The 27,004-nt window shown below is 53.4% G+C and overlaps 3 protein-coding genes across 10 annotated transcripts; 1 reads left to right on the forward strand and 2 right to left on the reverse strand.

Annotated features, from left to right (window-relative positions):
* Cyhr1 (cysteine and histidine rich 1) lies at window positions 1-16,532 on the reverse strand. Of its 4 annotated transcripts, none has more exons than XM_031347753.1 (4): window positions 15,151-15,673; window positions 5,223-5,461; window positions 4,387-4,598; window positions 1-2,882 (listed from the first exon to the last, which is right to left on the reverse strand). In XM_031347753.1, the coding sequence occupies exons 1-4, from the start codon at window positions 15,241-15,243 to the stop codon at window positions 2,491-2,493; spliced, it is 936 nt and encodes a 311-aa protein (XP_031203613.1). In that variant the 5' UTR covers window positions 15,244-15,673; the 3' UTR covers window positions 1-2,490. The 4 variants fall into 4 exon arrangements, with proteins under 4 accessions (XP_031203613.1, XP_031203589.1, XP_031203606.1 ...); XM_031347729.1 differs by lacking the exon at window positions 15,151-15,673 and adding an exon at window positions 12,530-13,097; XM_031347746.1 differs by lacking the exons at window positions 1-2,882; window positions 4,387-4,598; window positions 5,223-5,461 and adding exons at window positions 14,232-14,974; window positions 16,278-16,532 and having other exon boundaries at window positions 15,151-15,427.
* Kifc2 (kinesin family member C2) lies at window positions 15,822-23,687 on the forward strand. Of its 5 annotated transcripts, none has more exons than XM_031347707.1 (19): window positions 15,822-15,989; window positions 16,594-16,651; window positions 16,889-16,970; window positions 17,116-17,264; window positions 17,358-17,496; window positions 17,600-17,745; window positions 17,820-17,885; window positions 17,970-18,098; window positions 18,467-18,544; window positions 18,654-18,768; window positions 18,845-18,954; window positions 19,591-19,699; window positions 19,803-19,966; window positions 21,453-21,557; window positions 21,647-21,768; window positions 21,859-21,982; window positions 22,150-22,279; window positions 22,361-22,617; window positions 22,689-23,687. In XM_031347707.1, the coding sequence occupies exons 4-19, from the start codon at window positions 17,190-17,192 to the stop codon at window positions 22,941-22,943; spliced, it is 2,124 nt and encodes a 707-aa protein (XP_031203567.1). In that variant the 5' UTR covers window positions 15,822-15,989; window positions 16,594-16,651; window positions 16,889-16,970; window positions 17,116-17,189; the 3' UTR covers window positions 22,944-23,687. The 5 variants fall into 5 exon arrangements, with proteins under 5 accessions (XP_031203567.1, XP_031203540.1, XP_031203529.1 ...); XM_031347691.1 differs by lacking the exon at window positions 15,822-15,989 and adding an exon at window positions 16,178-16,322; XM_031347702.1 differs by lacking the exon at window positions 15,822-15,989 and adding an exon at window positions 16,219-16,234.
* Foxh1 (forkhead box H1) lies at window positions 23,314-27,000 on the reverse strand. The gene is made up of 4 exons (XM_031347717.1): window positions 26,549-27,000; window positions 25,098-25,400; window positions 24,726-24,830; window positions 23,314-24,637 (listed from the first exon to the last, which is right to left on the reverse strand). Exons 1-4 carry the CDS (start codon window positions 26,591-26,593, stop codon window positions 23,804-23,806), a joined length of 1,287 nt encoding a protein of 428 aa, XP_031203577.1. The 5' UTR covers window positions 26,594-27,000; the 3' UTR covers window positions 23,314-23,803.
* Between the last annotated feature and the right edge of the window lie 4 nt (window positions 27,001-27,004).

A 27,004-nucleotide genomic window follows, 5' to 3' on the forward strand; every position in this document is an offset into this window, starting at 1 on the left:
CTCTTTAGAAAATTATTTTTATTGTTTTGTAAATGTCTCACTTTGGGCAAACTGAGGGATGTGGTGCTCACAGGAAGTGGGGGCGAGACAGGTGGAAGGAGGGGGAGGCCTGGCTTAGCCTGTGCGACCCCCTCTGGCAGCCTCCCCAACACCAACTGAGGCTGAACCCTTCTCCCATCCTCAGAGACAACAGATAAAGAACCAGGTTAGGACAGCAAGAGAACAAGATTCTGGACACAAGCCAGGAGATATGGTGGCCCCACCCCTAAATAAAGGGCCCACAGTGACAGTGCTGAAAGGTTTGTTGTATGCCAGTCCCTAGCAAAGCCAAGAGACATACTGGTCTTCTCCATGTTTGGTTCCTCTAGGCTGGAGGGCTCAATTGTTGCACATGACAGTCATGGTGTAGGGACCATACTGGGCATGTTGGTGGGAGGGCTTAGCCGTTCTCCTGGGTACCCTTAGACACACTTTACCCCTAGGCGGGCCTTACCTGGGCACACCCCCTAGCCCTATGTACCTTGGGGTATACCTCTCAGTGCCACATACAAATACCTAAAGCTCTGTTGCCTCTGAGCCTCTGCCAGCCCAACTTTTCTCCTCATGCCCACTGTGTCCCAGTTGGCTTTGCCTTGGGGAATAAACCTCCTATCCTGCTTCCTCCTGAGAGACCTTCAGGCTGCTTTCTGAGTCAGTTGCTCACACAGCCAGACATGGGTTATTAGGGCAAGCTAGCCCTGCCCCACATTTTCACACACATCACCTTAGAATCTAGAGGGACTCCCAGAGGGGCCCCACTGTTTTCCAAAGATCCTCTGTGCCTGCCAGATAAGCATGCTTGGAGGAGTTGCCCCTAAGGGCAGAGGACATCAAGGAGCCTTATCAGAATTGAAGGCCACTGCATTCATGGATGTGCTGTACTCTGGCATGGGGTCCTTTGTTGTAGGCAGAAGCCAAATATGGGGCTTCCCAACCCTCCTGGCCAGGCCACATTTGTAGAAGAGAATTCCCACAAGCCCCATGCAGGAAGCCAAACAAGGTGCTGAAAACTTTCAGCTTATGAGAAGACAGGAGGGCCCCAGTGGCTTATTCCTGGCTGTGCTCAGGGAAACAGACAGGGCCTGTACCCCGTGTCCTCTCCTCATTTGTCAGCCCATTTGCCCTCTTGAAGGTCAGGGTGGAACATCAGTACTTGTACCCCCATGTCCAGGGCTACTCTGTCCCTTGGCTTGGAAGGCACAGGGCAATTCAGGCCCAGGCCCAGGCAGTTTGCATGGGTTGGTAGGGACTACTTTGAGGCATGTGAAGGTCTGGTTAGGGCAGAGGAAACCGGTTCTTTGGTATTAAAGCAACGAAAAGCTATGACAGAAGAGCCTCATCGCCTAAGCGAAGACTGAAGGAGGCAAGTCCTACCCTTCTCAGTATCTCTGAGGAATCTAAGGAAAAAGGAGGACCAGGGCCTAGCCCTATTCAAGCATGGCTGCTTCATATTCTGTGAGGCCCTAATACTTGTCCTGCTTACAAGCACCACTCAGAGCATCTGTGAATGGGCTAGCAAGGGGAAGGCCTACGTTGCCTACACAATAAACCATGCTGTTGTCTTGGTCCTGTGGTGCCCCCGCTACCACTAAATACAGGTCTCTCAGACAATGGCTGCCTCCTTGGCACCCTGAGGACACCTGGTCCTCTCTGCTGAGTAAAGCAAATGGGTCCCTTCTCACTAAAATTGCATCACTTAAAAGAGCCTGTACATTTAATTTTTTTTTTTCCTGGAAGAGACAGAATTTCACCCTGCATTCCGAAAACATTTGTTGAGCCCTACCAGCCAAGTCCTGCTTCCTGTGAGTGGTCAGTGGCTGGGGAAGCCCAACCCTTTCTGGCTCACCGGCCAGGCCTTAGTCCCGATCCCTCTGATAAGACTGTGGGGGTGGAGGGGCAGTGTCTCTTAAGTCTCTCCTGGAACGCACACATAGGTGCAATATCAGAGACAGGGTAGGTTCTGACCACCAGGCCAAACCAGATCTCCCATGAAGTCCATTCACGGCCACGCCTTCCCCTCCAACAAAACAGAAAGTAGGAAACAAGGCTGCCTTTTTAATTGCAATCAAATATGCTGTCTGAAGTCAGCCAGGGCCCCTGAGCCCGGCCAGGGAACCACCGTGCCACCTCGGTGTGAGGATGGGAGCTGGGATAAGGGTGGCTTCTTGCCCTCCTCGGCACCTGTACCTGAGGAGCCCAGAGTGCTGTCTCCACTGTGGTCAGCTCAGCCTCTGGCTGCCTGCAGGGGGTGGGAGGCAGAGGGGAGGAAGGTGAGCCAGAGGCAGGGACCCCGTTGCACACGCATGCAGACTTTCTCAGTGTTTGATTTTGTTTGTTCTCCTCCTTTGCTAAAATGATCATAGAGTTGTGTGAAGCTGCTGCCAAGCCAGGGATGGGTGAGACAGCACTACTGGACTGCAGCTCTCTGCTCCTCAGGTGCCTGGGTCCATCCTACTTCTGTATTTGGAACAGGAAGAGCCGCAGGTTAATGTTCTTGGCAGCCAGCAGCTTGTTGCACTCCACAGAGTCGATGATGGGCAGCGGCACATAGTCTGTCTCATTGCTCTCATTGGTGAAGACAAAGTGGTAGATAACAGGACTGATCCTCACATCATCATATGGGCCCTTGAGCAGAAGAAAAGAGCACTCCAGGGGTGCTGTGACCTTGCTCTTGAGGAGAAGCTGGAAGGAAAGTGTGCGCTTGCACGACAGGTTGGGGTTGCGCTCCGAGTCATTCACACGAGCCTTCAGGACCCATGTCTGGTTCAGTACTGTGAACCGTGGTGTTTCATAGTACAGGCGTGTGATGAAGTCATCAGTGCGATAAGGCCGGAACTGAACCTCTGTGGAGACAGACAGGGCCAGACAGCCAACTGTTAGTGCTGGGGAAGGCCAGTGGGTGGCGCCTTCCCCAACAGGCCAAGGATAGGCTCAGCCAGGGAGGAAGGCAACTTACCCAGACAACGCGCTCTACTTGCCACAAGGTAAGTCAAACGCAATTATGGCAAATGCAAGTATACAAGCTTTGGGGGACAACTACAAACAGAATTAACACCAATTAGCTGGAGAGTCCTGAGGCTGTGGGACATTAGGCCATGTGGCCAAGGTGTGGCCAACCCACAGAGCCACCCTCCTTACCCTCAGCCCCGTGTCCCCAGAGGGGCGGGGTAAGCAGACACACAGACAGGATACAGTTCTGAGAACAAGTGCACTTTATTGGTTCTGATACAAAGCTGCCAGAAGAGCCAGCAGGTGGGCATATGGTATCTGCTCCTGCCCAAGGGGAGTGCCAAGTCCTCAATGTTGCACTGTGATGTGGATTCTGCCCGGCTGTTTGTGGGGCTGTCGCTTAGCAGGCAAACCTGCCTTTGCAGTCCTGGGGCTGGCACGTCCTGCTGTGGATGTGTGGGTTCTTAGGCAGCCAGTCCTTCCTTCATGGACAGGGCTTCCCACCCAGCCTCTGCTGTAGCCATATGGCCTGGCCTACCTAGACCCACAGACCATGAGATCTCAGCCAAGGCTACTCTTAACCAAGAGCCATAGTTTTCTGCTGATGCAGGCCCCTGGGCCCTTTGCATCTCAGGCCTGTTTGGGCTAGTCTAGGCAGCATGGCATGGCTGGCTGTCCAAGACTGCCCTGGGTGCTCTGAGCTGGCCACCTGCCGCAGGCTGAGCAGTAGAGGGAATGGAGTTTCCCTGAGTGGCCCCAGTCTCAGCAGGTGCTTCTTGTTCTCTGGCCTGGCTCTCGCTCCCCGACATGTTCAGAGCTGGTGACAGATGCCCGGGAGCCATGGGATCCAGTGAGCATAGGCCTGCTCCAGCTTACTCATTTGTGGATATCCATTCCCAGTTCTACAGTTTGAGCTCAGACCCTCAGCTTGTTCTGGAACCCTGTCTCCAAACAGCTTCTTGCCAGCCTTGGGAGGCTCTGTGACCTTCAGTAAACATCTGCAGACAGGACCTGACTTGATGGAATGCTCTTCTTGCTCCGTGCTCCAAAGGTAAGGCCCCAAACACCCAGACTGCCCAAAACATACCCAATTTTCTAATTAGATCCAACCATCCCAAATATGTGGAGCCCCATACAGTGAGGGAGGGGGTCATCTTGCTAGGGTGGTGGGCAGAGGGGTGGGATGGGACAGGTGGGAAGGACCTCTGTAGGAGCCATGCAGGTATATCCCTCCTTCTGCAAAATCTCCAACCTATCTTCTTCCCCAAGGTACCTTCCTGCCCATCGGCGCAGCCTGTGCCCACTGCCCAGAGCCTACTGCCTCCCCTGCTCTTGACTGCCGCCCTTTAGTCCCAAACAGCATCCGTGTGGCATGCAGAGGAATATGGGATGCCTCACCTGTGTAGCCGATCTTCTCAAAGCTGAGCAGGCTGAAGATGCTGTTGTAGAGCTGCATCTCCTTGCGGTGGCTCTGGTCCATCTCATCAAGGATCTCCATCAGCTCATTGCCTGTCTTGGTTGGGTGGGCACATGCAGCTTCATGCACTGTCAGCTCATGGAAAGGGCCATGCCATGGGCAACCAATACGCTTATACTTGCACTGTGTCACCCTAAGAGGAGGGGGAGAACAGTGGTCAACTCTGTGGCTGGAACAGATGGTCACGCCCAGTAGTCTTTTCAGAGACTCCTTCTGCCCAACTATAAACCGTTCCCTGTAGGATACTCCGAATTGTGAGGCCAGCCACTTAGAGCACATGCATATGAGAGACTGAGGAGAGAGAAGCACTACAGCTGGTAGTCAATATGCCTCCTGGGCCCAGTATTCATGGCGCTCTGCCTAGGGTTAGCTGGTTGCTGACTATAACACGGGACTTCACACAGCCTCATTCTAGGACAGCTCTTGGTGCCAGGACTTTGTCATGCAAGTGGCTGTTTCTATATGTTGGGACTGGGTTGCCAAACAGAGTCTCACTCAAGCTTTCTAGAGCTCTTGAACTGATCCTAGTGTAGTGGACCTTCCAAGGGCCTACCCAATACCCACAGAGAATCCTACAGGGCTAGCTAGCATCATATTCAAAGAACACTTAGTGGAGACCCTAGCTGTCTTCTGTAGAAAGGTATGTTCTTACCAACTGGGGCCTACACGGTTATCATTGGGCTGCATATATGTGGTCTCCAGGGCCCAGACAATGACGGCTGACCAGATCTCAAGGCCACACCTTTACCATGGTTACCTGTCCTGGCATTCCTCTTTCTGGTGCCTCTCTAGGAGGGAGCGAGGGAACTGGCGCAGACAGAAGCCACACTCTGAAGGCAGCTCGCTCACAGCTTTCTCCACAGCCAGGTTCCGGCAGCAGAGGCTCTTACTGATCTCACAACGACAGTTGGGACATGTGGCCTGCTCCTCCTTCAGCCGGGCATCTGCTAGTAGGTGGATAAAACAGCCAGCGCACATCAAGTGACCATTAGTACACTGCGAAGAAGGAAAGGGAGGTGAAGCTCACAGACCTGTGGGATGCTTGCACGCACATGTGCCCTCCCACACTTGATGGCTCCAGCCAGAGCAGTTGTCCCAAGGGATTCTAGGTGAGGAGTACCTGCTGGTTCAAGCCTTGCTGGTATCTAGCATACACTGAGAGCTGCTTGGGATGTCATGCTAGCTCTGGTTTTGTGGAGAGCAAGGTCTTATCAGGTCATAGGGGTCCTGGGTACATCTAAAGCAGGCAGGCCTGGCTGGCAACTGACCTGACCACATCTGGGCTTGGAGCCTGGCTTTTCCACTTAACCTATCAGAGAAGACTAGCTCTTGGCCTAACATGATAGGGCCACACAGCCAGCAGCTGTTTATGGGGTCATGGTTACTGCTGAAGTAGGCATTTTTTTCTTGGCTTTCAAAAGGCTATTCATGTGGGGACTAGAAGTGGCTCCAGCTGAGATCCGCCCTGGTCCCCCCCATCTAGCCCTTGCTGATAAATACAGGTAAGAATCAGCAGTTGCAATCAGAGAAGGCAACTACCTACTGGGGTTGCTCCAGCACCAATGGGCCAGAGCCTATGGCAGGGAGGAGGATATGTTGGCTCAGGTAGGACTTGGTACTGAATTAGGCTGATATAAATGGGATCACCAAGAGCAGACCTGCTAACCTATATCCTTGCTTATACACACACAGACTTAAAATTACTTTTGTCCTGGGTCTCTTATTGACTCAATATACACTGAGTTCCATTTGGTGCTACAGATACGGGATGGGCTGAGAACGCTATACCAGGGTGGGTTCCCACATTGTGAGGGACTCGGTGTTAAAGGAGAGACCAATATGTTAGGCCTACCATATTGAAGGTAATATGTACAGTGTGCATTAGGGGAAGATCCATATGCAGCCACTGCCAGGCTACATGTGCATCACTGTCTTGCTTAATAAACCCTAGCTGCCATCTTATTGGTTCAGCAGATGCTCTGAGTCCTCGGTGATGCTGGAATCTAAATGCTGAAGGCTGACAGTGATAGAAGCCTGATGAGTACCCCATGCCCATGGAGACAGCCCATGATTATCAATTGAAAAATTAAAAAAACAATCTACTGAGTCCATCCCTAGAAGTCAATGGACAGGTTTGGAGTAGGGTGTAGATGTGGCAAGTGCTGATCAAATCTTTCCATCCCCCATCTGTCTGAGGACTTCCTGGGACAGTGACTATTATTCCTTCTGCAAGGCAGGAGGGAATACAACACAAAGTAAAATGTTCATGTGTTTCAGAGAGGCAGTCTCAGGGTGCCCCCATGGAAGTGTGACACAGCATCCTTCAAGAACTCTATCTAGAACTGGGAGTGGTATAATCTCAGAACACAGGAGGCAGAGACAGAGGCAAAAGCAGAGGCAGGACTGTTTGAGGCCAGTTTGGAATATGAAGTGATTTCTGGGCCAGCCTGGGCTACATGGTAGGACCCCTGCCTTAAGGAAAAACAAAGAACGTTCACTCAGCAAGATACCAGCACTAAGATTCCCAGGACTCCTTGGCCCCACTACTCTAAGTGCTTTTGTCACTTTCCAGTAGCAGGCTACCTGAGGCTTAGGTGAGACTCAGGGCTGTAGTCACTTTTAGGATTTACCAGTCTGAGTAGAGGCAACAGTATTTTTTCCTCACTGTAGCCTGATTCTCTCAAGGTTTCTAAGCCAGGCTGAGGATACCTGCTCCTAATCTCAGGCCAGGCAGACTTGGGAAGGAGTCCTGAGCCCTCCTAATGGGAGCCGAGGGGGCCAATTCTATTACTAATTCTTAGTACCACTCCTACTCTGTCCACCCTGAAAGCCCCCTAAGCCCATTCTCCTGGGAACTGCAGACTTAAGTCAATCCCACACCAAATGGAAACAGTGCTGCTCCTGCTTTCTTCTAAGTCCCCGTGGGCCTCTGCAGGAATCTGCAGGGTCTAGGAAAAGTGGGGTGTCAGAGCCCTGAGTGGCAGAACAAGCCCCAAGATGTTCTGTAGTGTACTCAGGCCTACCTGAGGACCAAGACACACCCACTTGGAGCCACTTAGCAGCCATTCAGGATATGGTCTCTAGGTAAGCTCTATGTAAACAACGTACTTAACCTGGAACCCTCTCATAACTTCCTAAGACCTACCTTCAAATATAAGTGCAGGACAGCCATAGTTAGCTGGACAGACTGCCTATCCCCTGACTTATATAGCCCACTGTCTATTCCAAAGCTTGGCCACAGATGGTTCCACAGTGTCCACTACAGTGCCTAGGTACCTCCAGAAACTGCTCCTAGAATGGCCAGGCCAGGCTACCATCCCACCATCAACCAGGTAAATCCTAGACTTCTAGCCAAGATGACACTGCAGGTCTTTCTGGGCCCTCTTATCACAGATACTGACTTGGAGCTCACAGGATCGAGATCATCCCTCAGCCACAGATCACCAACAGCATGATCTTGGATTTATCATCTTCTCTCTGCAGGTCTCAGTTTCTTCCTGGGCACAGGATATCACAGGAGAGCAATACGTTGCAGCAAAGCTTGACACTCAGATTGCAGCAGCCTCAGTACAAATGCCACTTTGCAGTTACCCATGTCAAAGCTTCTAGGGGTCCATCTCCAGGGGGCTGAGGTCCCAGGCTCCTCTAAATAATCATTGCTCATATACCCCACAAGCTAGGATCTAGTCCTTCCATCTTCCAACCTGCAGGCAGCTCATGTACTTAGTCTATGCATGCCCAGGGCAGGAGTGTTCTATTTGAACTGGATTCTCATTTGGGTGAAAGGAACTAGATGGAATAGCTATGGTTAAGAAGAAGCCTTGGCCCTGAGCCACAAACTGGTCTTGGAAATAGGTCCTCCTCAACTTATAGTTGATGGCAAGTTCCCTGTGGTCAGTTAGAATCTTTCAAACCTAGAATATATGGTCCTTGCAAACACTGGGAGCCCAAAATAAGAGTATGGATGGTACCCATACGAACAGCCTACCCTCCTCCTCAGGGCATCAGACTCTCAGACTCTGGACAGAAGCCACCAGCACCCAAACGCACTAATGCCAAGGTGCTGCCCAGCCACCTGAGGGCTGCTTTTCTCAAGTTCCCATGATGTCTCGGATATAGTTAAGGCTCCATCTGGCCTAGTGGCACCTTGAGAGTTAACCCAACTTCTTGAACCTCTATAGCCAAGCATGGACCTGAGCAGAACTGGCTCCTTGTCCATGGGTACACAACCAATATGGGGGAAGCAACGACAAGAACCTTCCGCTTAGGCTGGATCTGAAGTTCTAGACTGGCCATATCCAAGATTCAGATAGGGCCCAGCTAGCCCCTAGAATGTGGCTTTTACTCAGAAATGAACACTGCTTATAGTTAAAAAGCAACTCAAAATAACAAACCACCAGTATGCATGCACACACACACCAAAACCCAAAACAAAATCCTAGACTCTAGGAAGCCTACAGTCCTTTGGACACCTAAGCTGTCCTGTTCCCAAGACTCTTTCCTGACTGAAGGAAATGAGGGGCTGGAGAGTTGGCTCAGCAGTTAATAATACCTGCTGTAAATCACAGCCATCCATAACTCCTGCTTCAGGGGATTTGAAGCCTTGTTCTGAGGTTTGAAGGCGCCAGGAACATACACGGTGCACATGCAAACAAGTGGGCAAAACACTCACATACATAAAAATAAATAAGGAGGAGGAAGAAGAGGAGGAAAGAGCAAAGAGGCAGCAGCAGCAGTGCCAGGGGATCCCAAGCCCTGGACAACAAATAATCTCAGAAGAGGCCCCGGGCAGAGATGGAACAAGTGTTTTCTGGGCTTTTATCAGCCAGATACCCATTTTCTGACATTCAGAGGCAAAGACAGAAGCAGAACATGCCAACCATCCTCTGGGGCAGGGTAGGAAAGGATGGGGATCCTTGCTGAAGGGAGAATAAAAGGCCCCAAGATGAGATTTTGTTACAGTCAAGCCCAACAGAAAGTACAGAGGCAGGCAGAGATGTGGACAGGGCAGCTCAAAAGGGAAACAAATAGAAGCAATAGTGAAACAGTGACACAGGGCCCTGGCCATGGAAATCATGAGTCCACACTAGCTATATAGCCAGGTCACCATATTTTGTGGCAGAGACCCACTTAAGTGATCCCTGACTTCAAAGTCTTGTGAAGACTGGAAGGAAGAAGCAGTGCACGGGGCTGAGCCTAGTTCACACCCAAGGAAAGGGTCAAGGCTATCTTGCAAAGGTCCACACTGGGCAGTATGTGAAGGACTGTAGCAGGAAAGCTATGGGAAGTAGGTCAGGGCTCAGGCTGCAACATCCCAGGCTGGGACTCCCCAGAGAAAGCACTTCCATGTGTAGTTACTGACTTGCTACATTGTCCTCTGGGCCTATGCATACATCTAGAACAGGGAGCCAGCACAAAGCACCTGTCCATCTGCCCAGTCTGGACTAGCTAGAAGTTCTAGTGTTGGTTTGCCTCTGGCCTTCATGCTACCTACCAGGCACCTGCCATAGTGGTTGCCTGACTTTGGAAGGGTCCTCCCTAGACCCAGGAAGGTGGCTTCACACCTTGCTGGGCCAGTTGCCCAGGATGTACCTAACACCCGCACAGACATCAAAGCACGCACCTGTTGTAGCAGTTGACACAGGCCCCAGGGATAAGAACTACTTGGTTGACAGCCTTGATCAGACAACCTGAATAAATTTCCTAGTCTGTGATATGTCAGGGTATGAGTATGGCCCATGGGAATTGGTCCTGCAGGTCCAAAGGCTGTCTCAGGCCCAGGTGGATGAGCCCACATACACAGGCTGAATCTGTCCTTGTCCGCTTCCAAAAGCTCCCCTGGCAGCACAGGTGGCATATGGATAACACTCTCAAGTTACCACGCACCCAGCCAACCTCAGCAGCCCGTAGTTTCCCCCCAAGCCCAGTGCCAGGCATAGCATGGTTACCCACTTCTTTTCATCCAAGCAGAGCCAAGAGTCAGCCCCCAGAAAGCACAGCATGGCTGGTGCCACCTGGAGCTAAGTGTTCTGCTGAGGTCAGGCAAATGTTGCCAGCAACAGCTGAAGGTGGAAACTAAAGAGACATGGGCTAGACGGGAAGGCTAGCAGAAGATAGAAGAGCTGAGCTCAGGCAAAGGTGGTGACCCACAGTAGATCATGACCAGGGAGAGATAGTCTGTGCTCAGATCCTCAGAAGACTAGGAAAGAACCCTGGGGAGGCCTGTCTGGTACCTTACTAAGACAGCAGCAGGACCCTCCAGGGCTGCACCGCACATTCGAGGAGACTGCCATGATGCATGTCTGGCAGCATTCCTAGACACTAGGACATTCCCTTCCTTATTCTTCTTGCTGCACTCCCATTTTACATGCTATCTGTGGGAAGTCAAAGTTCCAGCATTTACCCAAGACTCTTCCAAAACGACATATTCTAGAGGATTCTCCCAGTCTTTATTACAGGGAAACATTTAGGTATCTACCCCAGCAGAAGGAAGGTGGGAAGGAGGCTAGCTGCAGAGCTTGGAGATCAATGTCAATGCCCATAGCTGGCTACCTTCCCCCTGGGACAGTACCTGGGAAGGCAGCCCCTCTATACACTTCATCTAGTACATCTCCTCAGCTAAGCCAGAGCAACAACTAATGCAGTGTGTAGACTGGTTTGAACTAGCTAGTCTCATTAGCCACTCTGGGCAGCAGCAGAACTGTGGCTCTCTGTGTAGACCAGGAGCCAATGCCATGTGGCCTACCATCATGCCAGGACCAACTAGGAAACCCCTGAATTCCTTAGGACCACCTTCCATTGGCCTGGAAGTGGCTGGATTCTCACTAAATCCTAGGAAAGGAAGAGCTCTCCCACTAAGAAGGGCCAAGAAACCAAGACAAGAAAAAGGGTAGCTGTGAGCGGTTTCCGACGGCCCCTAAAACGAGAGATAAATACGGGTGCTAATGTCAGCAGCTGTGGGAAACCTGCCTCCAGTTCACCCGGCCTAACACCTAGGAAGGTGACTGTCCCATCCAGGTCACCGGAATCACCCCTCGCCTCCCCCAAAACCTCAAGCCAAGGCAGAAAGAACATGGAGATCCAAAGGAGAGGGAGAGAGCAACACAGACAAGACCTCTACTGGCCCTCAGCCAGGTCTTCTGTTTAAAGAAAAGCAGGGAAACAGGCCCCGCCGGCCACTTTTAGCTCCTGAAAGTACAAAGAAAGCTGACAGAGACTCTGCTTTGCTTTTCAAAGAGGCTGGGAACTGAGGCAGAAAGACCAGGGGGAGGTGGACAGACAGTTCCCACTGAACCAGAGGTCTGCTCTCTTTTACCTCGAAGAGGCCACGTTAGACCCACATAAACAGGACTCAGAGTCCTATTGGTACACTGGGTCTTCAGATGGGAAGGTAGGACAAAGTTCCTATGTACTGGCAACCTTGGAAGTCAGCTTGGCATGGGTGAGGTGGGCCCGAGTAGAAAAACTGGCCAGGCTGGGGCAGGAGAAAGAACCCAAAACAGTAAAGTTTGCTGCAGATTGCTTCCTCCAGATCAGGCTTGGGAAGGGATGAGAGGCCCTCCCTTCTTCCAGTTCTTCAGAAGGAAACAAGACTCCACAGGGCACAAAAGAAGACAGACTCAGCTGTTCAGACACGGAAGGCCACTTCTGGGGGGGGTGTGGCTGCCAGAACTGGAGCCCTATCTCCAGGAAAGAAGTTTCTTCACCCAGGGGTCAAGAAGTGAGGGACAGCGTTGATGAGCAGTAGAAAAGGGCGGGTACCTGTTCACAGATCTCTCCATGGTCAGCTGAAAAGGACCTGGAAAATATCAAGGGGGCACCCTGGAGGAACCAGAAGGTGAAGAGATCTAAGGAGGAGAATGGAGTCTAAGGAAATTCACACTGGGAAGTAAAAGGGAGCATCAAACATAGAAAATGAGACTCAGAGCAAGAAAAGATAAAGAGCCTCGAGACAGGAGCGGGGTTCCGTAGACCTGGAAGATGGTTGTTTGGCTAGGAAGGGTTCCCGGCCACCGGCCACCGGCCTCCAGGCAATGCCGCGCCGGGCCCGGCCGGCGGCCCTACCTGGTACACAGAAGCCTTGGGCAGGTCCAGGCACACGGTGCAACACAGCACCGAGTAGAGACGCTCCTCCAGCTTTCCACTGCCCGCTGCCACCGCCGCCGCCGCCGCCTCGGCTGCCTCGGCCGCCCGCAGCCGCTTCTTGGGCGGCGCGTCGGGGTCGCCGGCCGCCTCCTGCAGCTGCCGAGCGCCGGCCAGGGCCGCCTCGTCCGGGATCCCGGGCCCCGCCGCCTCGCCCAGAGCCGCAGCAGCCGGCCCCGCGGCAGCCCCAGGCCCGGCCCCTACCCCGACCCCGGCCGGCACGGCACCCGCGGGCCCTGCAGCCGGGCCACCCCCGCCGGCCTCCTCGGCGCCGGACATCACGGCCGGCCGGCCCGGCGGGCGGGTGCCGGCGCGCTCGCCGGCTGGAAGTTAGGGTCGCCGCGCGCCCTTGCCGGCTTCTCACTGCCGCGGCGACCCCGCAGCCTGCCCACCGAGCAGCTGCCTCAGTGGGCCTGGCCCGCGCGTCGGCCCGCAGCCGCCCCGGCTACCAGCCCCGGCGCAGCCGCCATCTTTGTTTTCGCTGCGGACCCCCCCACGCCACCGCCCCCTCGTCCTCCTGGTCACGTGGGTGCCGCGCAAGCCAATGGAAGCCCCGCAAGGGCCAAGACGACGCGGAGGCCACCTCCAATGGACGAGCGAGAACGCCAGAGAGCCCACCCACCCTGAAGGCGAACAGAAGGGGGTGGGGTCCAGGAGCGACCGCGAGAGGGGATGCGGGGCGGGTGTTGGGGGGAGTCCGCCCTTGGAGAAGTACAATCAGCTTCGGGGTCTCGAGGGGTACCCAGACTTCAAACTCCTCGAGAGTGCAAAGCACCCCTAGACTCCCATGTCGGGGAGTGCCTGTGCCAATGTGTACAGAAATTCGGGCTTGTGTGTGCAAGGCTCCGGCCTAGCTGACCAGAGTATTAGAGCACGATCTTGAAAAAACCCACCTACCACACACTCTTGCGCGACGGGATAAAAGGTCAACAAGATGCAAGTTCAGGAACAGCGAGGGACTGGGTACCCACCTCTTTCGTCCTAGTGTCAGGTTGGAGAAAGAAAGACTTGGAGTAGAAGAAAGTGGGGGTTTTAAGTTCTAAGATATGTCTTGCACAGACATGAGAGTGTCAAACAGGTAGTAATCAAGTCGGTCCAGAGAGGTGTTGCAGTTTCTGGGAATCGCTGAGGTATAACAGCCCTCCTCTGCCCTTTATGAATTCAGCCATCAGTTTGTGAAGGTCATTGTCCCAGAGGGCCACCTGCCAGGTCCACCAAGGATATATGCAAATTTACTATGCCCCAGGAAACCAAGGCCCAAAACTCTCTTAGCAGAGAAGTGTTTATTTTTTCTCTTTTCTTTTTAAAAAAGTCTTTCTTTTTCTTTTCTTTCTTTTTTTCTTTTTTCTTTTTTTGATACAGGGTCTCACTATAAGTTGCACTGGCCATTCTGTAACTCACTATGTAGACCTACAACTCACAGACATCTATCTGCTTGGCTCTGCCTCCCAACTGCACCACCATGCCTGGCACTCTGGGGTTCTCTTGGCAAGTCTACCAGGATGCCAAAGTAAATAATGCTTTATGCTACTTACAGCCCATCACCCCTCTCCCTTACTCAAGGAAACCAACAGATACCCTAGAGGCCTTTGGAAACTAGCTCAAGAATAAGCAGATTCCATACTCCTGTGTATTCCTAACGTTTATTGGAAATCAGGCCTCTGACTCACAACCATGTTCCTCCCAGAATCAGGCCCCAAGGGTCCTAAAGACCTGTTCTTTGCATTCGGGTTTAGGTAAGCTTCCACACATGCATGACAGGAGAAGGGAGTTACCCAAGCCCTGCCCCACTAGTAAAACTATAAGAGGCTCTACATGTGGGCCAGCAGGAGGCGTAGTAGTATCCGGCACAGAAGCCCTGAGTTGCTGTCAGTGCCACAGTCACTCCCACTGAAGGCGCTGTGTGTGCAGGGCACGGCAATAGGCCCAACTACCTGCAGCCAGGGCCCATCGACAGACATCCTCTTTTGGCAGCAGGAGCAGCCTGTCCTCTTCCAGCCGGCTCAAGAGGCCTGCCACACCCAACATGGCACCCCCCCACATCCCATAAGTGTTAGCTGTGAAAACAGCCACAATAAGGATGGTCACTGCAACCACCAGCAGTACGGCCTGCCCAGCTACAGAGCACCCTTCAGGGCCAAGGTGACCACCAGCCACTGCCAGCACCATGCCCCCTCCCAGGAGCAGGTTGGCAGAAGAGCGGTCCCCATTCACCCAGTGAAAATCAAAAGCCAGAAGAGGCAGACCGATGACTGTGGCAACCCAAGCTCCAGCAAGACAGTCTTCATGTGTGTTCAGCCCTGGGGCCAACATAATAATGGCAGCAAAGGTCTGGAGCAGGAAGCCAGCAGCTGCTCCTCGACTGGACTGTTGACACCGGGAAAGATAGACAGACATGGTAAGGGAAAAGAAGCCATTTAAAAGCAGCCACTTTTAAACAAGAAAGAGTTTGGGACCGTCAAGGAGTCCCAGCCTCCCCTGCCTCCCATCATCTTTTTTCTAGTGCAGGGATCTACATAGTTTGTGAAAGTAAGAATATTCACCTGTACAGAGCTCACAGCTGCATGCAGAGACACCCCTGCCAACACCAGCTGGGACAGGACAGCGCTCCATTCATTCCTGGGTTTGGAAACCATGACACGTTGAATAGTAGTTGAGTTTGAGGAGCTAGGAAAGGAATCTTCAAATTTGGAGAGAAGTCTGTCGATCTGGAGTCCTTAGTGCAGCTCTTCAGGAATCTCAAGTTTCAGAGACCTTCGAGTAGACATTAGAAGAGATTCACTTCCAAACTTTTTGGAGCCCTGAGGTCACTCGACTCACCTGCAAGGAAGGTAGTTTACCGGGGAAGGGGGAATGGGATTGGAATCTTGGCGCCCAAGCGGGGTGTCAGGCCAGGGACTCGGAACGGCAAGAGGAGCTGTCTCTTGCTGTGGCCTGGGCACGGTCCTAGATATGGCCTTCCACGCCAGAGAAGGGAAGATGCGGCAGCGAAGGCCTGCCTGAGACAGGCGGCGCGCCGCACCTGGAGACGGCGGAGCTCACGGCCCGAGCCCGCCCACAACAGTCAGCCTCGCCTCCTAGCCCGCCCTCGCCAGGCGCGGACTGGAGCAGCCGGCTTACATCCACCAACGAGAGGAGCTCGGGCTAGAGCGGCGGGGCGGAGCCTGTGGAGGGCCGTGGGAGGCTCTAGAGGGGTGGGGCTGGGAGCGTGGAGGTTCAGTGCTAGTTTGTGGTTTAGATAGAGTCTCTTTACATAACCCTGGCTGTCCTGGAACTTCCTGTATAGATCAGGCTGGCCTCAAACTCACTGAGATTTGCCTGCCTCTGCATCCTGAGCGCTGGGATTAAAGGCATGAGTCACAACCCATGGGCTTCAGTGAAGGTTTGCTGGAGCACTGAGATTGCCAAGGGTCCAGGAGCTGAGCCGGGGATGTAGGCGGGGCTTCGGGGCAGTAGGCTGGGACTGAGAGCAAAGAGGTGGTGCTTCGAGGGGTCTAGGCGGAGCTGTGAGCGGGGATGGGGTGGGGCTTCGAAGTAGTATTGCTTAGCTGTGGGAGGGGCGAGGTTATGACCGAAGGGGAGGTTCGGGAGGGGTGGAGTCTGGGCTGGGCTACCGGAGGAGGCGAGGTTGTACACCTGTGATCTGAAGGCTCCGTTCCTTTGCGCGTACCTTGTTGGGGGTTTCTGCGCGATTCCCAAAAGAGGCTAGACAGCGGTTAGAGTTCTTTGCGAACGAGGGACTAAAAAACGTTCGATAGGGCCTTGAGTACAGGTTTTGCAGCTCTTCGCAGTCGCCCCTCAGTGTGGGCCCTCCGCCCGTGGAAGATCGTCCGTGGGGGCGACAGCCGCGAGCATGCGCATGGGCACTGCGGCGGGCGGGTGCAGAGACCTGGTGCGGGGACGCGGGGCGGCGCGAAGAGGTGCTCTCTGCCGCCCCGCGCCCCCATGTACGCCTTTTACTCTCTGCTCATCTACATCTTCTACAGTCTTTTCCGCAGGGATGGCGGGTCTGCGGCGGTCTCGGACCCCGGGGACCCCACCCAGGTGAGCGGAGTGGGCCTGCATCACGGTTGGTTACCACCATCATTCTGAGATCTGGTCGTGGCTGACCTGTGCAGCTTAAGTCCTTAGGCACCTGCTCTGTCTGGGAAATAGGGCTTGTCTCTGTGTATAGGTTGTGGGGGTCAAAGACCTCAATTCCAACCCCTTGGCCCATTTCAGAAGCGAAAGAGTCACACATTCTGCCAGCACCCTCACTTGCGCCCCATACTCTCTTCCCAGAAAAGCGGCGGCCAACCTAGGGGTCGTCGCCGTCCGGATCAGTTCACGTCAGAACTGTGGACCGAGCTGAACAGCCTGGCCGGTAGGTGCATGCCAGGAGCTGCTGGGGGAAGGAAGGGTCTGGGGATCCCTGCATTTGGAGTACTGTAACCTCACCGGGAGGGAGAAAGGCCTCCCTTCCATCTAGTGATGCAGAATGCTTTTTCCTTCCTTACTTGGCCTCGAAGGCTGCTCAGAATCTGAGGATGGCCAGAAAGGAGCGGAGGGTGGAGCAACTGAGGTGTCCCTGGAAGAGGCACTCATGCGTCTTGCTGAGTTCCTCTCCCTCCAGTTGGGGGCAGAAGAGAGCTGCGGGAAGACTCCTGACCTGGGCAAGGTGAGCAGCACTACCTCCAGCAATTATTCCTTTCCCTGGTCTCTGGTCCTCACACCCCCAACTCCTCTGCTTTGGTTCTTACTTCCTTCACAGCCTGGTGAAGTCCCCCCACTGTTGACAGTGACAAGTCAGCTCTTGGCCCTTCTGGCATGGACACGGAGCCCCCGGGGGAGGCAGGCCCTGCTCCAGGGGACTCAGCCAACCTGCTCAGTGCAGCCCTCCACTCTAGATGGTCTGTAAAGAGTCTCATCGTTAGTGGAAGGAGCAGGGTCTATCTGGCTCTGCTCTCTATGCCAGACATTTCCTCACTTGTAACTGGGCTCATCCCTTTCCAGGGTCTCTTTCACAAGAAGAAAGCTCGTCTCAGCCCGCTCCCATCCTTGATGAGGTCCCAAGGGATGAGGCCCAGGAACATCAGCCTCCCCAGCTAGAGGAGGAACAGAGAGTTTGGCAGCGGTTGGAACAGCTCATTCTTGGACAGGTAAGGAATGGTCAGGGACTGGGTGGGTGTGAGACCCACAAAGGGATTCTGTCCTGTCCCTGACTCCTCCACAGCTGGAAGAGCTGAGACAGCAGCTGGAGCAGCAGGAAGAAGAGCTGAGTAGACTTCGTCTGGGAGTGGTGAGGCTTTGGGGTGGGCATAGGGAACAGGTTGAAAAGTCAGGGGAATTTCAGGTGGGTCCTGATGATATCCCTCTCTGTCAGGGGGTGACAGATTCAGAGAAAAGAGTCCAGCACCTCACATTGGAGAATGAAGCCTTGAAACAGAGTTTGAGCCTTACCCGGGACCTCCTGCTACACTGGGGGCCTGGACCACTCACCAAACCTCCCCAGGTACTCTGCCATTTGGCCGCTATGGCATCTGCAGTCCAGGTTCCTGTATACCTGGCATCCAGCAACAGTACCTGAACTTCTCAGGACTTTTGTGTCTGCTTTAGTGGGGGCCATCTCTAACTATGAATAAAGTCAGTGAGGCTGATTGTTGTAGAAATCATCCCCTCCCCCTCCCCCATTCTTGGTCTCTCTGAATAACTCAGGAAAATAAAGAGCAAAGAGCCTGGGTCAGGGAGCCTTGCACGGAGTTGGGTACCGTGGATTTAGCCATTCTTCCTTTGGCCTGAGTCTGTGAAATGGAACTATTGGATGCTCTTTCCTGAGCCTGCATTTGGGTCTATGGCCCGTCTGTTTCTTGCTCTCTCTAGGAGGAGGCAGGGGCACTGTTGGAGCTGCAGGGCCAGCTTCAAGAAGCTCAGGACACTACAGAGGCTCTTCGAGTCCAGGTGGGCTAGGGGACCTGGGGGTGAGGAAGGATGGGAAAATGGGAGGTGAAGTCTGGGGCAGGGCCTGGTGCCTGTTTCCTCAGTGACAGAGTGGGGTCGGGAGGGACAGCTGGGGGTCCAGGAGCTGCAGCTGCAGGGCCTTCGAGGGGCCCTCCAGCAGCTCCAGCAGGAGACAGAGCAGAACTGCAGACAGGAATTGCAGCAAGTTCACGGACAGCTGGCAGGTAAGGGATGAGGAGGTGGCTTCTGGGAAAGCTCTGCAGTCTACTATTCTCCCTCTCAATGGCCTTCCTCCTCTAGGACTGCGGGCACGGATGGCCAGCCTTCGTCAGGGCTGTGGGGACCTCCGAGGACTGGTCAGCACCTTTACCCAGAGTTGTCAGGGCTCGCTGAGTGAGGCTCAGGGCCAGGTCAGAATCCCTCCCCTCCTGCTACCTTTTCTATAAGCAGTCTGTCCACTGTCCATCTCAGGGGAGCTTCTGTTACTGTTTTCCCCTTCCCATCCTTAAGGAGCTGCCTATACCAGTGGGCCAGTTGTTGACACTTGGATCCGAACAATTTCTGAGTAATCCAAAGTGTCCTGATTTCTTTCTTTTTTTTCTCTTTCTTCCTTTCCTTCCTTCTTTCTTTCTTTCTTTTTTCTTTTCTTTTCTTTTCTTTTGGTGGTAGGGGAATTGAAACAGGTTTTCTATGTATATATATATCCCTGGCTATCCTGGAACACACTCTGTAGTCCAAGCCAGTCTCAAACTCAGAGATCCACTTGCCTCTGCCTCCCAAATGCTGGGATTAAAGTATGCACCATCACCACCTGACTGTGTCCTCATTTCTGTACTATGAAAATTGGCAATTGCTGGGAATCCCAGAAGGACAAATGATAGAATGAATATTCCTGCCTATGATTCCTAGATTCTCTTTCAGTCCCACTGAATGATGGCTTCAGGTCCATACCCACTAGAAGTTGTATTCCACTACAAATGATCATTTTGCTTTCAGTACCCTGCTTCACTAGGATGCTCTGACACCTTTCTTTGTTTTCCTCACAGGTTTCCTGGGCCCTTGGGGCCCTGTCAGCTGGGAAGGCTAAGACTCAGCCCCCAGAAGGCCACCAAGCACCCCCAACTGGATGCTCAGGGCGGCTTTTGGAACTCAAGGGTGAGATTGGCTTTAGAAGTGGAGCCCCAGTGACTACAGGATAGAAGAGTCTCTTGTGTTTTAGGGCTACAGAGGCAATATGCTGATGTGGTCCCCAATGCAGGGAATATTCGTGTTCTGTGTCGGCTGAGACCAGCTGAGGGGAAACCTTCCAGCCTGGTGAGCATGGAACCCGGACAAGGGGGAACCATCACCACATGCTACCGAGGGCGCCAGCATCGCTTTCGCCTGGACTGGGTCTTTCCTCAAGATGCCAGCCAGGAGGAGGTGACAGCTACCATTGCATCTGTCCTGACCCTTCCTCAGAGTCCCCTGGGTCCAGAAGAGGCCCATTCCCTCTTCCATGGCCATCTGAATACCTAGATGGTGGGAGGCTGGGCTCCATCAGGGAAGGGAGCCATTGAAAGTCCTTGGAGGCAGGATTGGCTGCCCAGCTGAGTGCTAAGGAAAATGCCTGCTCAATGTAGAACTGGCTGCAGAGCACTGATGCTTCCCCAGTGCTGAAGACAGGGCTGTAATCCCATGGGTGACCATAGGCTGAGCCTCTTCTCGATTTGTGACCCTAAGACAGGTTATGTGGGAATCCCAGCGCTCCCCCACTGCCCTTTTTTCTGGCCAGACCCCAGCTACCCCAGCTTGTTTCACACATGGTTTCCATTCACACAAAAACTATGCCGCTGGAGCTTCTGTGACTAAGATGGGGGCTCAGAGCTGATAGGGGATCGGGTAAGGGATAGAGCTGGCAGAGAAGACCTGCTGCTCTCATAGAGATGGTATGCTGTAGTGTCTAGCAGGGACAGACTCATGCTGACTGATTTCCCACCTGTCTCTGTCTGTCTTACACTTGCCCCTGGCATCATCTCCCATCCCAAACTGCAGCCATGTACAGTTCCGTAGACTTTTCTCCTGGGCAGCCTGCACTGGGTGATCGATCTAACAAACGGACCAAATGTATCTTTCATGAAGTTTCTCACCTGTGTTTTCAATTTTTGCACTACCTAGCCCTGAACTTTTTATCCTTACTCTGCTAATTCTAGACATCGTTTATATGACCATCAATCAGAAGTGACAGCCAGTCAATCTCTAAAGACCATCTCATAGGAAAGTTGGCTGTGTCATTACTCAAAAGGCTGTTATTGTCTTCACAATAGTTCTGTCCAACAGGTTGAACGTTTCAGCCCCATGTCGTCTTCAGCTTCTCTGAGCCTGATTTCTATAGTCTTTCCTGGTCATTATCACCTATACCCACAGAGGTCCTTCTTGTTTATTTATCTGTTTTTAAGATAGGATCTCACTGTGTAGCTCTGGCTGGCAGGGTACTAGCTATGTAGACAGCCTGGCCTCAAGCTCAGAGATCTGCCTGCCCCCACTTCTGGAGGACTGGAATTAAAGGCATACACCACTCCTCCCTATTTAGGTTTATTATTTTCTTGTCTAGTATGACTCGGGTTCTCCAGGGTACATTTCCATTAGTTACCATAGAGAGGAATGACCCAGAGAAGTATAGAAAGGATGATCAGTACTTTAGTCACCCTAGGTTTTAACCTGAAGTCCAGCCCGGGCATCTAAGCTCTTGACCACTGCTCTCCCCCTACCCCACCTCACCGGGACTTCCTAACTGGTCTCTAGGACTGACTCTATGTTGTCTGCCAGGCTGATCATTTTGCTGACTGCACTTACAACCCCTCCAGGTCTTGAGCAGGGACATAGGGAAGGCCTGAGAACACTTCTCCCGCCTGTTTTCCATCCCCAGGTCTTCAGGCAGCTGGAGCCAGCTGTGTTGTCCTGCCTCCAGGGGTACAGTGTCTGCATCTTCACTTATGGTCAGACTGGGACAGGGAAAACCTACAGCATGGAGGTAGGCTGGAGCTCACACTTGGGGGCCAGAGGAGGGGAGACTGGGGGCTTTGTATGAGAGTCCAATGTGGCGCTGCACACTGTCCTCAGGGCCCACCTGAGGACCCTGGCATAGCTCCTAGGGCATTGCAGTTGCTGTTCCGGGAGATGGGGACTGGAGGGCACCATCATGTGACTCTCAGCATGGTGGAGATCTACAACGAGGCAGTCAGGTCAGGGATGCGTGGGCGGCTTTGCCCCTGGCCCAGGGTTCTGTAGCCACCTTTAAAACCCTTAGAACCAAACCTACCCTCTCTCACCAGGGATCTCCTAGCTACGGGACCTCCAGAGCGCCTGGTAGTGAGGCAGGGACCTGCGGGGCAGGGGGGAATTCAAGTGGCCGGCCTCACACACTGGGACGTACCTAACCTGGAAACCCTGCACCAGGTAAGGCTGCCCTCGAGGGTCCTTGTCTGCTCCCACCTAGGGCAGGATATATATATATATATATATATATATATATATATATATATATATATATATATATATATATATATATATATATATATCTCGTACATATATCCGCTTAGCCTTGATGATGCTCTGCTCTCCAGATGCTGAGTCTGGGGAGAAGCAACCGAGCTACAGCAGCCACTGTCATGAACCAGCACAGCTCACGCTCCCACGCCCTAGTCACGCTGACTTTACGTGCAGCATCTCCACCTCGGGCTCAGGGTATCACAGGTACCACTGGTTGTGCTTAAGTCCTGCTGATTTTCCAGCTTTCTGAAGGTCTCCTCCACATCTTGTTCATTTGCCCTGCAGGCACACTGCACCTGGTGGATCTGGCCGGGTCTGAACGGGTGTGGAAAGCAGGGGTGGCCAGCCCGGTACAGAGAGACCCGAATGGTGCCCGGCGTCTGCGTGAGGCCCAGGCAATCAACCGCTCTTTGCTGGCACTAGGAGGAGTGATGGCCGCGCTCCGAGCTCGGAGGCCTCACGTGCCCTTCCGGGACTCACAGCTTACGCGCCTGTTACAGCCGGCGCTTGGCGCAGGCACCACTGCAGTTCTGCTGCTGCAGGTGGGTCACTGGGCTAGTGCAAGCCTGGGGTGCTGCCGCCGGGACTGTGTATGACTTCCCCTCTCTTGTAGATCTCCACAAGGGCGGAAGATCTCGGGGAGACCATCTGCTCGCTCAAGTTCGCCGAGCGAGTGGGCCAAGTGGAACTGGGTCCTGCCCGGCGCCGTAGAGCCCCACGCTCTGGAACCCCTTCTTCTCTCAGTACTGACACCCCACTCACCGGAACTTCCTGCACCCCTACACCATCTCCGGGCAGCCCTCCCAGTACCAGCCCCAACAGCTGTTCTGGCTTGACTCTTGAACCTCCAGGGGACCTGCCTCCCTAAATCTGGGTCAAAGCCCCTGGACCTGGGCTTGAGAACATGCCTCTGCTGGCAGAGGCAGCTGTGAATCCTATATCCCACTTCCCAGGTCAACCTTTAATAAACAAAAACTCTGGGGCTCTAACTGCCCCCAACAGAGCCCTATAGTTTCCCCCTTCCTCTTCTTGATCTGGCCAGAGAATGTTGTGCTTTGAGAAGGATTGCCTTCACCTTCCACCCCCAGCTGAGCCATTGGCCCTTAGTTCTCTCCTTATCGCCATTTGCCCTTATCACAGCACACAGCAGGGGGGCCGGAGCTGCAGGAACCAGACCCCCAGACCAAGTGGTTTCTCAAGTCGCCGCCCTGCCCCCAATATCAGACTTGGAATTAAAATGTTGTAAATTCCTTTACTGTTAAATCGCTCTCCTACTTCCATCACACCAAAATCATGTACGGTCCAGTCTTGCATTTCTTAATCCTTTCCCTGAAAGGTGCTACCCTCTACCCAGGCAGTTGAGAGAGGGCAAGACTTCAGATTGGACCCACTTTTGGCTCTCCCTCCCCCAGCCTGGAGCCAGGAAGTCACGGTGACAGAGGGATGGATAGATGGATGGCTTGAGGGCCTGAGAAGGTAGGATCAAGAGGAGGCACTATCCAGGCTGAGCCCTGCTCCCTGCATGTGAGTGTTAAAGGCATGAGTGGCCAGACCTTCCTATCTAACAGAGACAGAACCCTTTCTGAAGTAACCTAATTAAAGCTTGGGTTTTCAGCAAGGCTATGCCTGGTGTTTTAAAGTTGTTGCTGTGAACATGCTCCTAGCTCTGCCTCATCAAAATGATATTCATAGGTGACAGAGAGAAACAGCCCTTTCTGCCCTAGAATATTACATGCTGTACCAGGAAAGGAGCCAGCCTGGGGCAGGAGCTGCCAGGTCCCTGGGGTGGCTGACCCACACATCATAGATGCTCTTGTTGGGTGGCACTCCTTGAAAGAAGGAGTCTAGATCACAGAGCAGGTCCTGGGACCTGTGGGATTCAGTGCCCACGCCCCAGTAGGCTGGGCTGGCTGAAGATGGGCACTGGGGACAGGAGGTGGTCGGTAATGTGGCCAAGGGCATTACTACATTGGGCGTATAGATGGGCAAATAAGAAGTGGGTAGCTGTCCCCACAAGGAAGCTCTGCTCCCCCTCCTGGACATTCCCAAGGAATCTGCAGATTCCTGAAGTAAATGAAGGGGCCAGGAGCCCTGATCTGAGGAGACGGGAGAAGGCCTGATGACTTCCCCTTGGGAACTTTCTCCCTCTGTTCTTGTGGGCCCAGGAAGGGAGCAGAGGGGCCACAGAGGTTTATCAGAGTTCTTAGAGGGTCCCGTGCCTGCCCCTTCTTCCCCCTTTGACAAGGTGCCTGCCTGAGCTGGGGTGTTCTGTCCAGCTAACCCAGGATGCTGGGGCCATGTGGATTCTTCCCCAGGGTCCCCTAGCAGGGACTTGATGCTGAAACCCTCCCTAGATGGTGGCGGGGGACTGGGTGGCTGATAAGGCTGGCCGTGGAGCACGTAGGGGCTCAGGTCCTTGGCGAAAGCTCTGTGTGTATCCCGGTTCTGCCATCGACGGCACAGCGCAGTGTTCTGAAGGCGCAGCGCCTCTGCAGGAATAAGGCTCACGTCCACCGCCCAGAAGTTGCCTTTGGCCTGGGGCTTTGCAGGGTCCTTGGGCACCTAGAGAGTGGTTGGCTTGGGTGTGGCTCTTCTACCCAGAGATTCAGGGGTTCCAAGCCCATGCCGCCCCCGGAATTCGATACCCCACCTTACGGAAGCACCGGTTAGAGGAAAGGTTGTGGCGGATGGAGTCCTTCCAGCCCTCATAGTCGTCCCTGAAGAAGGGGAACACTGCCTGGACCTGACGGATAATCTGAAACCAGGCAGTATTTGGCGCGGTGAGGTGGGGATTGGAGTAGTACCCTCTCCCTCTCCTACAGCCGACCCCGGGGCATTCCTTCTCAGGGAGACAGACTTCTGTGCCCGAGGGCAGAGTGGGTGGGGGTTGTGAGAGAAGAGTCTCAGGACCGGTCTCACAGGCAAGGATAAGTGGGCTAGGCAGAGGCCAAGCATGAGCCTACAGTAAGTGGGGATCAGGCCTGGGATAGTTGTGCCCCAAAGCACTGAAGGACTCTCTCACCTGAGCCAGTTTCAGCCTGCGGAAGGGTGCGGCCTGAATTACCAAGGCGATCATGGCCAAGTAGGTGTAGGGGGGCTTGTCATGCCGTAGGTATCTCTTCTTCCTCCTCTTGGGGGTCTTCGAAAGAGACTCTGCCTCTGGAGGCCTCAGCTGAGAGTTGTCGCGAGGCCCCATACAAGGGAGGTAGCCCTGGGCGGATGCCTGGACTAACTGGGGGCTCAGGGTAGTCGGACTGTAAGTTGAGGCCGGGTCCCGGCCCGAGGCCATTCTGGAACAGGCAGGCCAGGCCCTTTCTTTATCATTCTGATGAAAGGGGGAGGGGTGAGAGAAAGAGGCTGTGGGGGAGGGGAACGTGTGTGGGCAGCCACAATTAGCAGGTTTCAGTTAATCTTGGAGGGAAGGGCAGAAAAGATTCCAGTAGGGACTTTTGGTGGCCTCCGAAATCAGTCTCCACTCCCAGGTTGCCTTTGGGTGCCTGGGCATACCCTATAACCTGAAGGAAAAGCCCTTGAAAGAGGTCTACCCCAGGATACCTCATCCACTGGGTGAGGTCCCTAGCTCCCATTTAACAGCCGGGAAGTGACTTCTCTAGCCAAACTACTCGGAGAGGGGTGGGGAATTCCTAGGGGTTCGAGACAAAGCGGTCAAAAGAAGTCAAGCCTTGCCGGACAGTGGTGGTGCACGCCTTTAATCCCAGCACTTGGGAGGCAGAGGCAGGTGGATTTCTGAGTTCGAGCCCAGCCTGCTCTACAAAGTTGAGTTCCAGGACGGCCAGGGCTATACAGAGAAACCCTGTCTCAAAAAAAACCAAAAAAGGAAAAAAAAAAAAAAAGAAGAAGTCAAGCCTTAGGTGGGGAGTCTGCTCAGGACTTGATGGGGGGGGTGGGGATACAGATTGACAGATCTTCTGAACCAAAAAGGAATAGAGTCTGTCCCCCAGGAGGGAGAGGAGAATACAGAGACTTAAGTGATCTTTCCAAGAATATGCTGTAGATGCCCATGTAGGCATGGTCATTTAATTGGTGGCTCTATCCTTGGGCTCAGTCACCATCTATGTTCTACGTTCTCCTGGCTACTACAATGGGCAGGTTTGAATTGAGGGTCTAATGAGGACGCTGACAGCAGAGGTTGGTGTCAGAGTCAACAGTCCAAGACCTTCATCAGCACTAAAAGCTTTTGAGAATTCACCTTTTCCTGTGAAGCCCCTCTCCATTATACCATCAAAGGACTGAGATCCTTGCTGGTGTCAAGGAAGGTACAGTCATGAGTGCAGGAGGGAGTGGGGACACATGGAGGATGAGCACAGTGGGACTTCACTTCCTTTGACAGTCCTACCCCTGGCTGGGTTGTGATCTTATCTCAGATTCTTTTAGCTCTCATCTGTCTTCCCCCGGAATCCTATCACCTCCTGGCCGTTCTCGGGGCTCTAGCTGAGAGTTCCTGTGTCTCACCTGGCAGATATCCCTGGTCTCAGACCTAGTCACTAAAGAAGTCATTCTCTCCTGCAAGTCTCCCTTTCTACTGCTCCTTCCTTGCTTCTAGTTAAAGCCTGGCTCCTTGGTCTGACATTTAAGGCTCCTCATCCTGGCTGCTTCTCCCTGATCACAGTGTCCCAGGGTCCAACCATCACTCAAACTGCTGCCCATCCTCTGGTATTCGCTGCTTCCTCTTTCGACCAAAGATGGACTCCTACCCTTTTATCAAAGAATAGGATAAATAAAGATCACCCTTCCGGGAACACTCGAACACTTGCCCTTCCTGTCCCACCCGGGACGTCAGGGTGTTCGTGCCATAGAATAGAGCATGAGGGGAAAAAAAAAAAAATCTTCCACAGCATCAACCAATCATCTACCGGAGCTGACCCCGCCCCTGTCAATCTAGGGAGGATGACCCCGTCCCTGGAGGAC

Source organism: Mastomys coucha, unplaced genomic scaffold, assembly GCF_008632895.1.
Source record: "Mastomys coucha isolate ucsf_1 unplaced genomic scaffold, UCSF_Mcou_1 pScaffold11, whole genome shotgun sequence".
Lineage (NCBI taxonomy): Eukaryota > Metazoa > Chordata > Mammalia > Rodentia > Muridae > Mastomys > Mastomys coucha.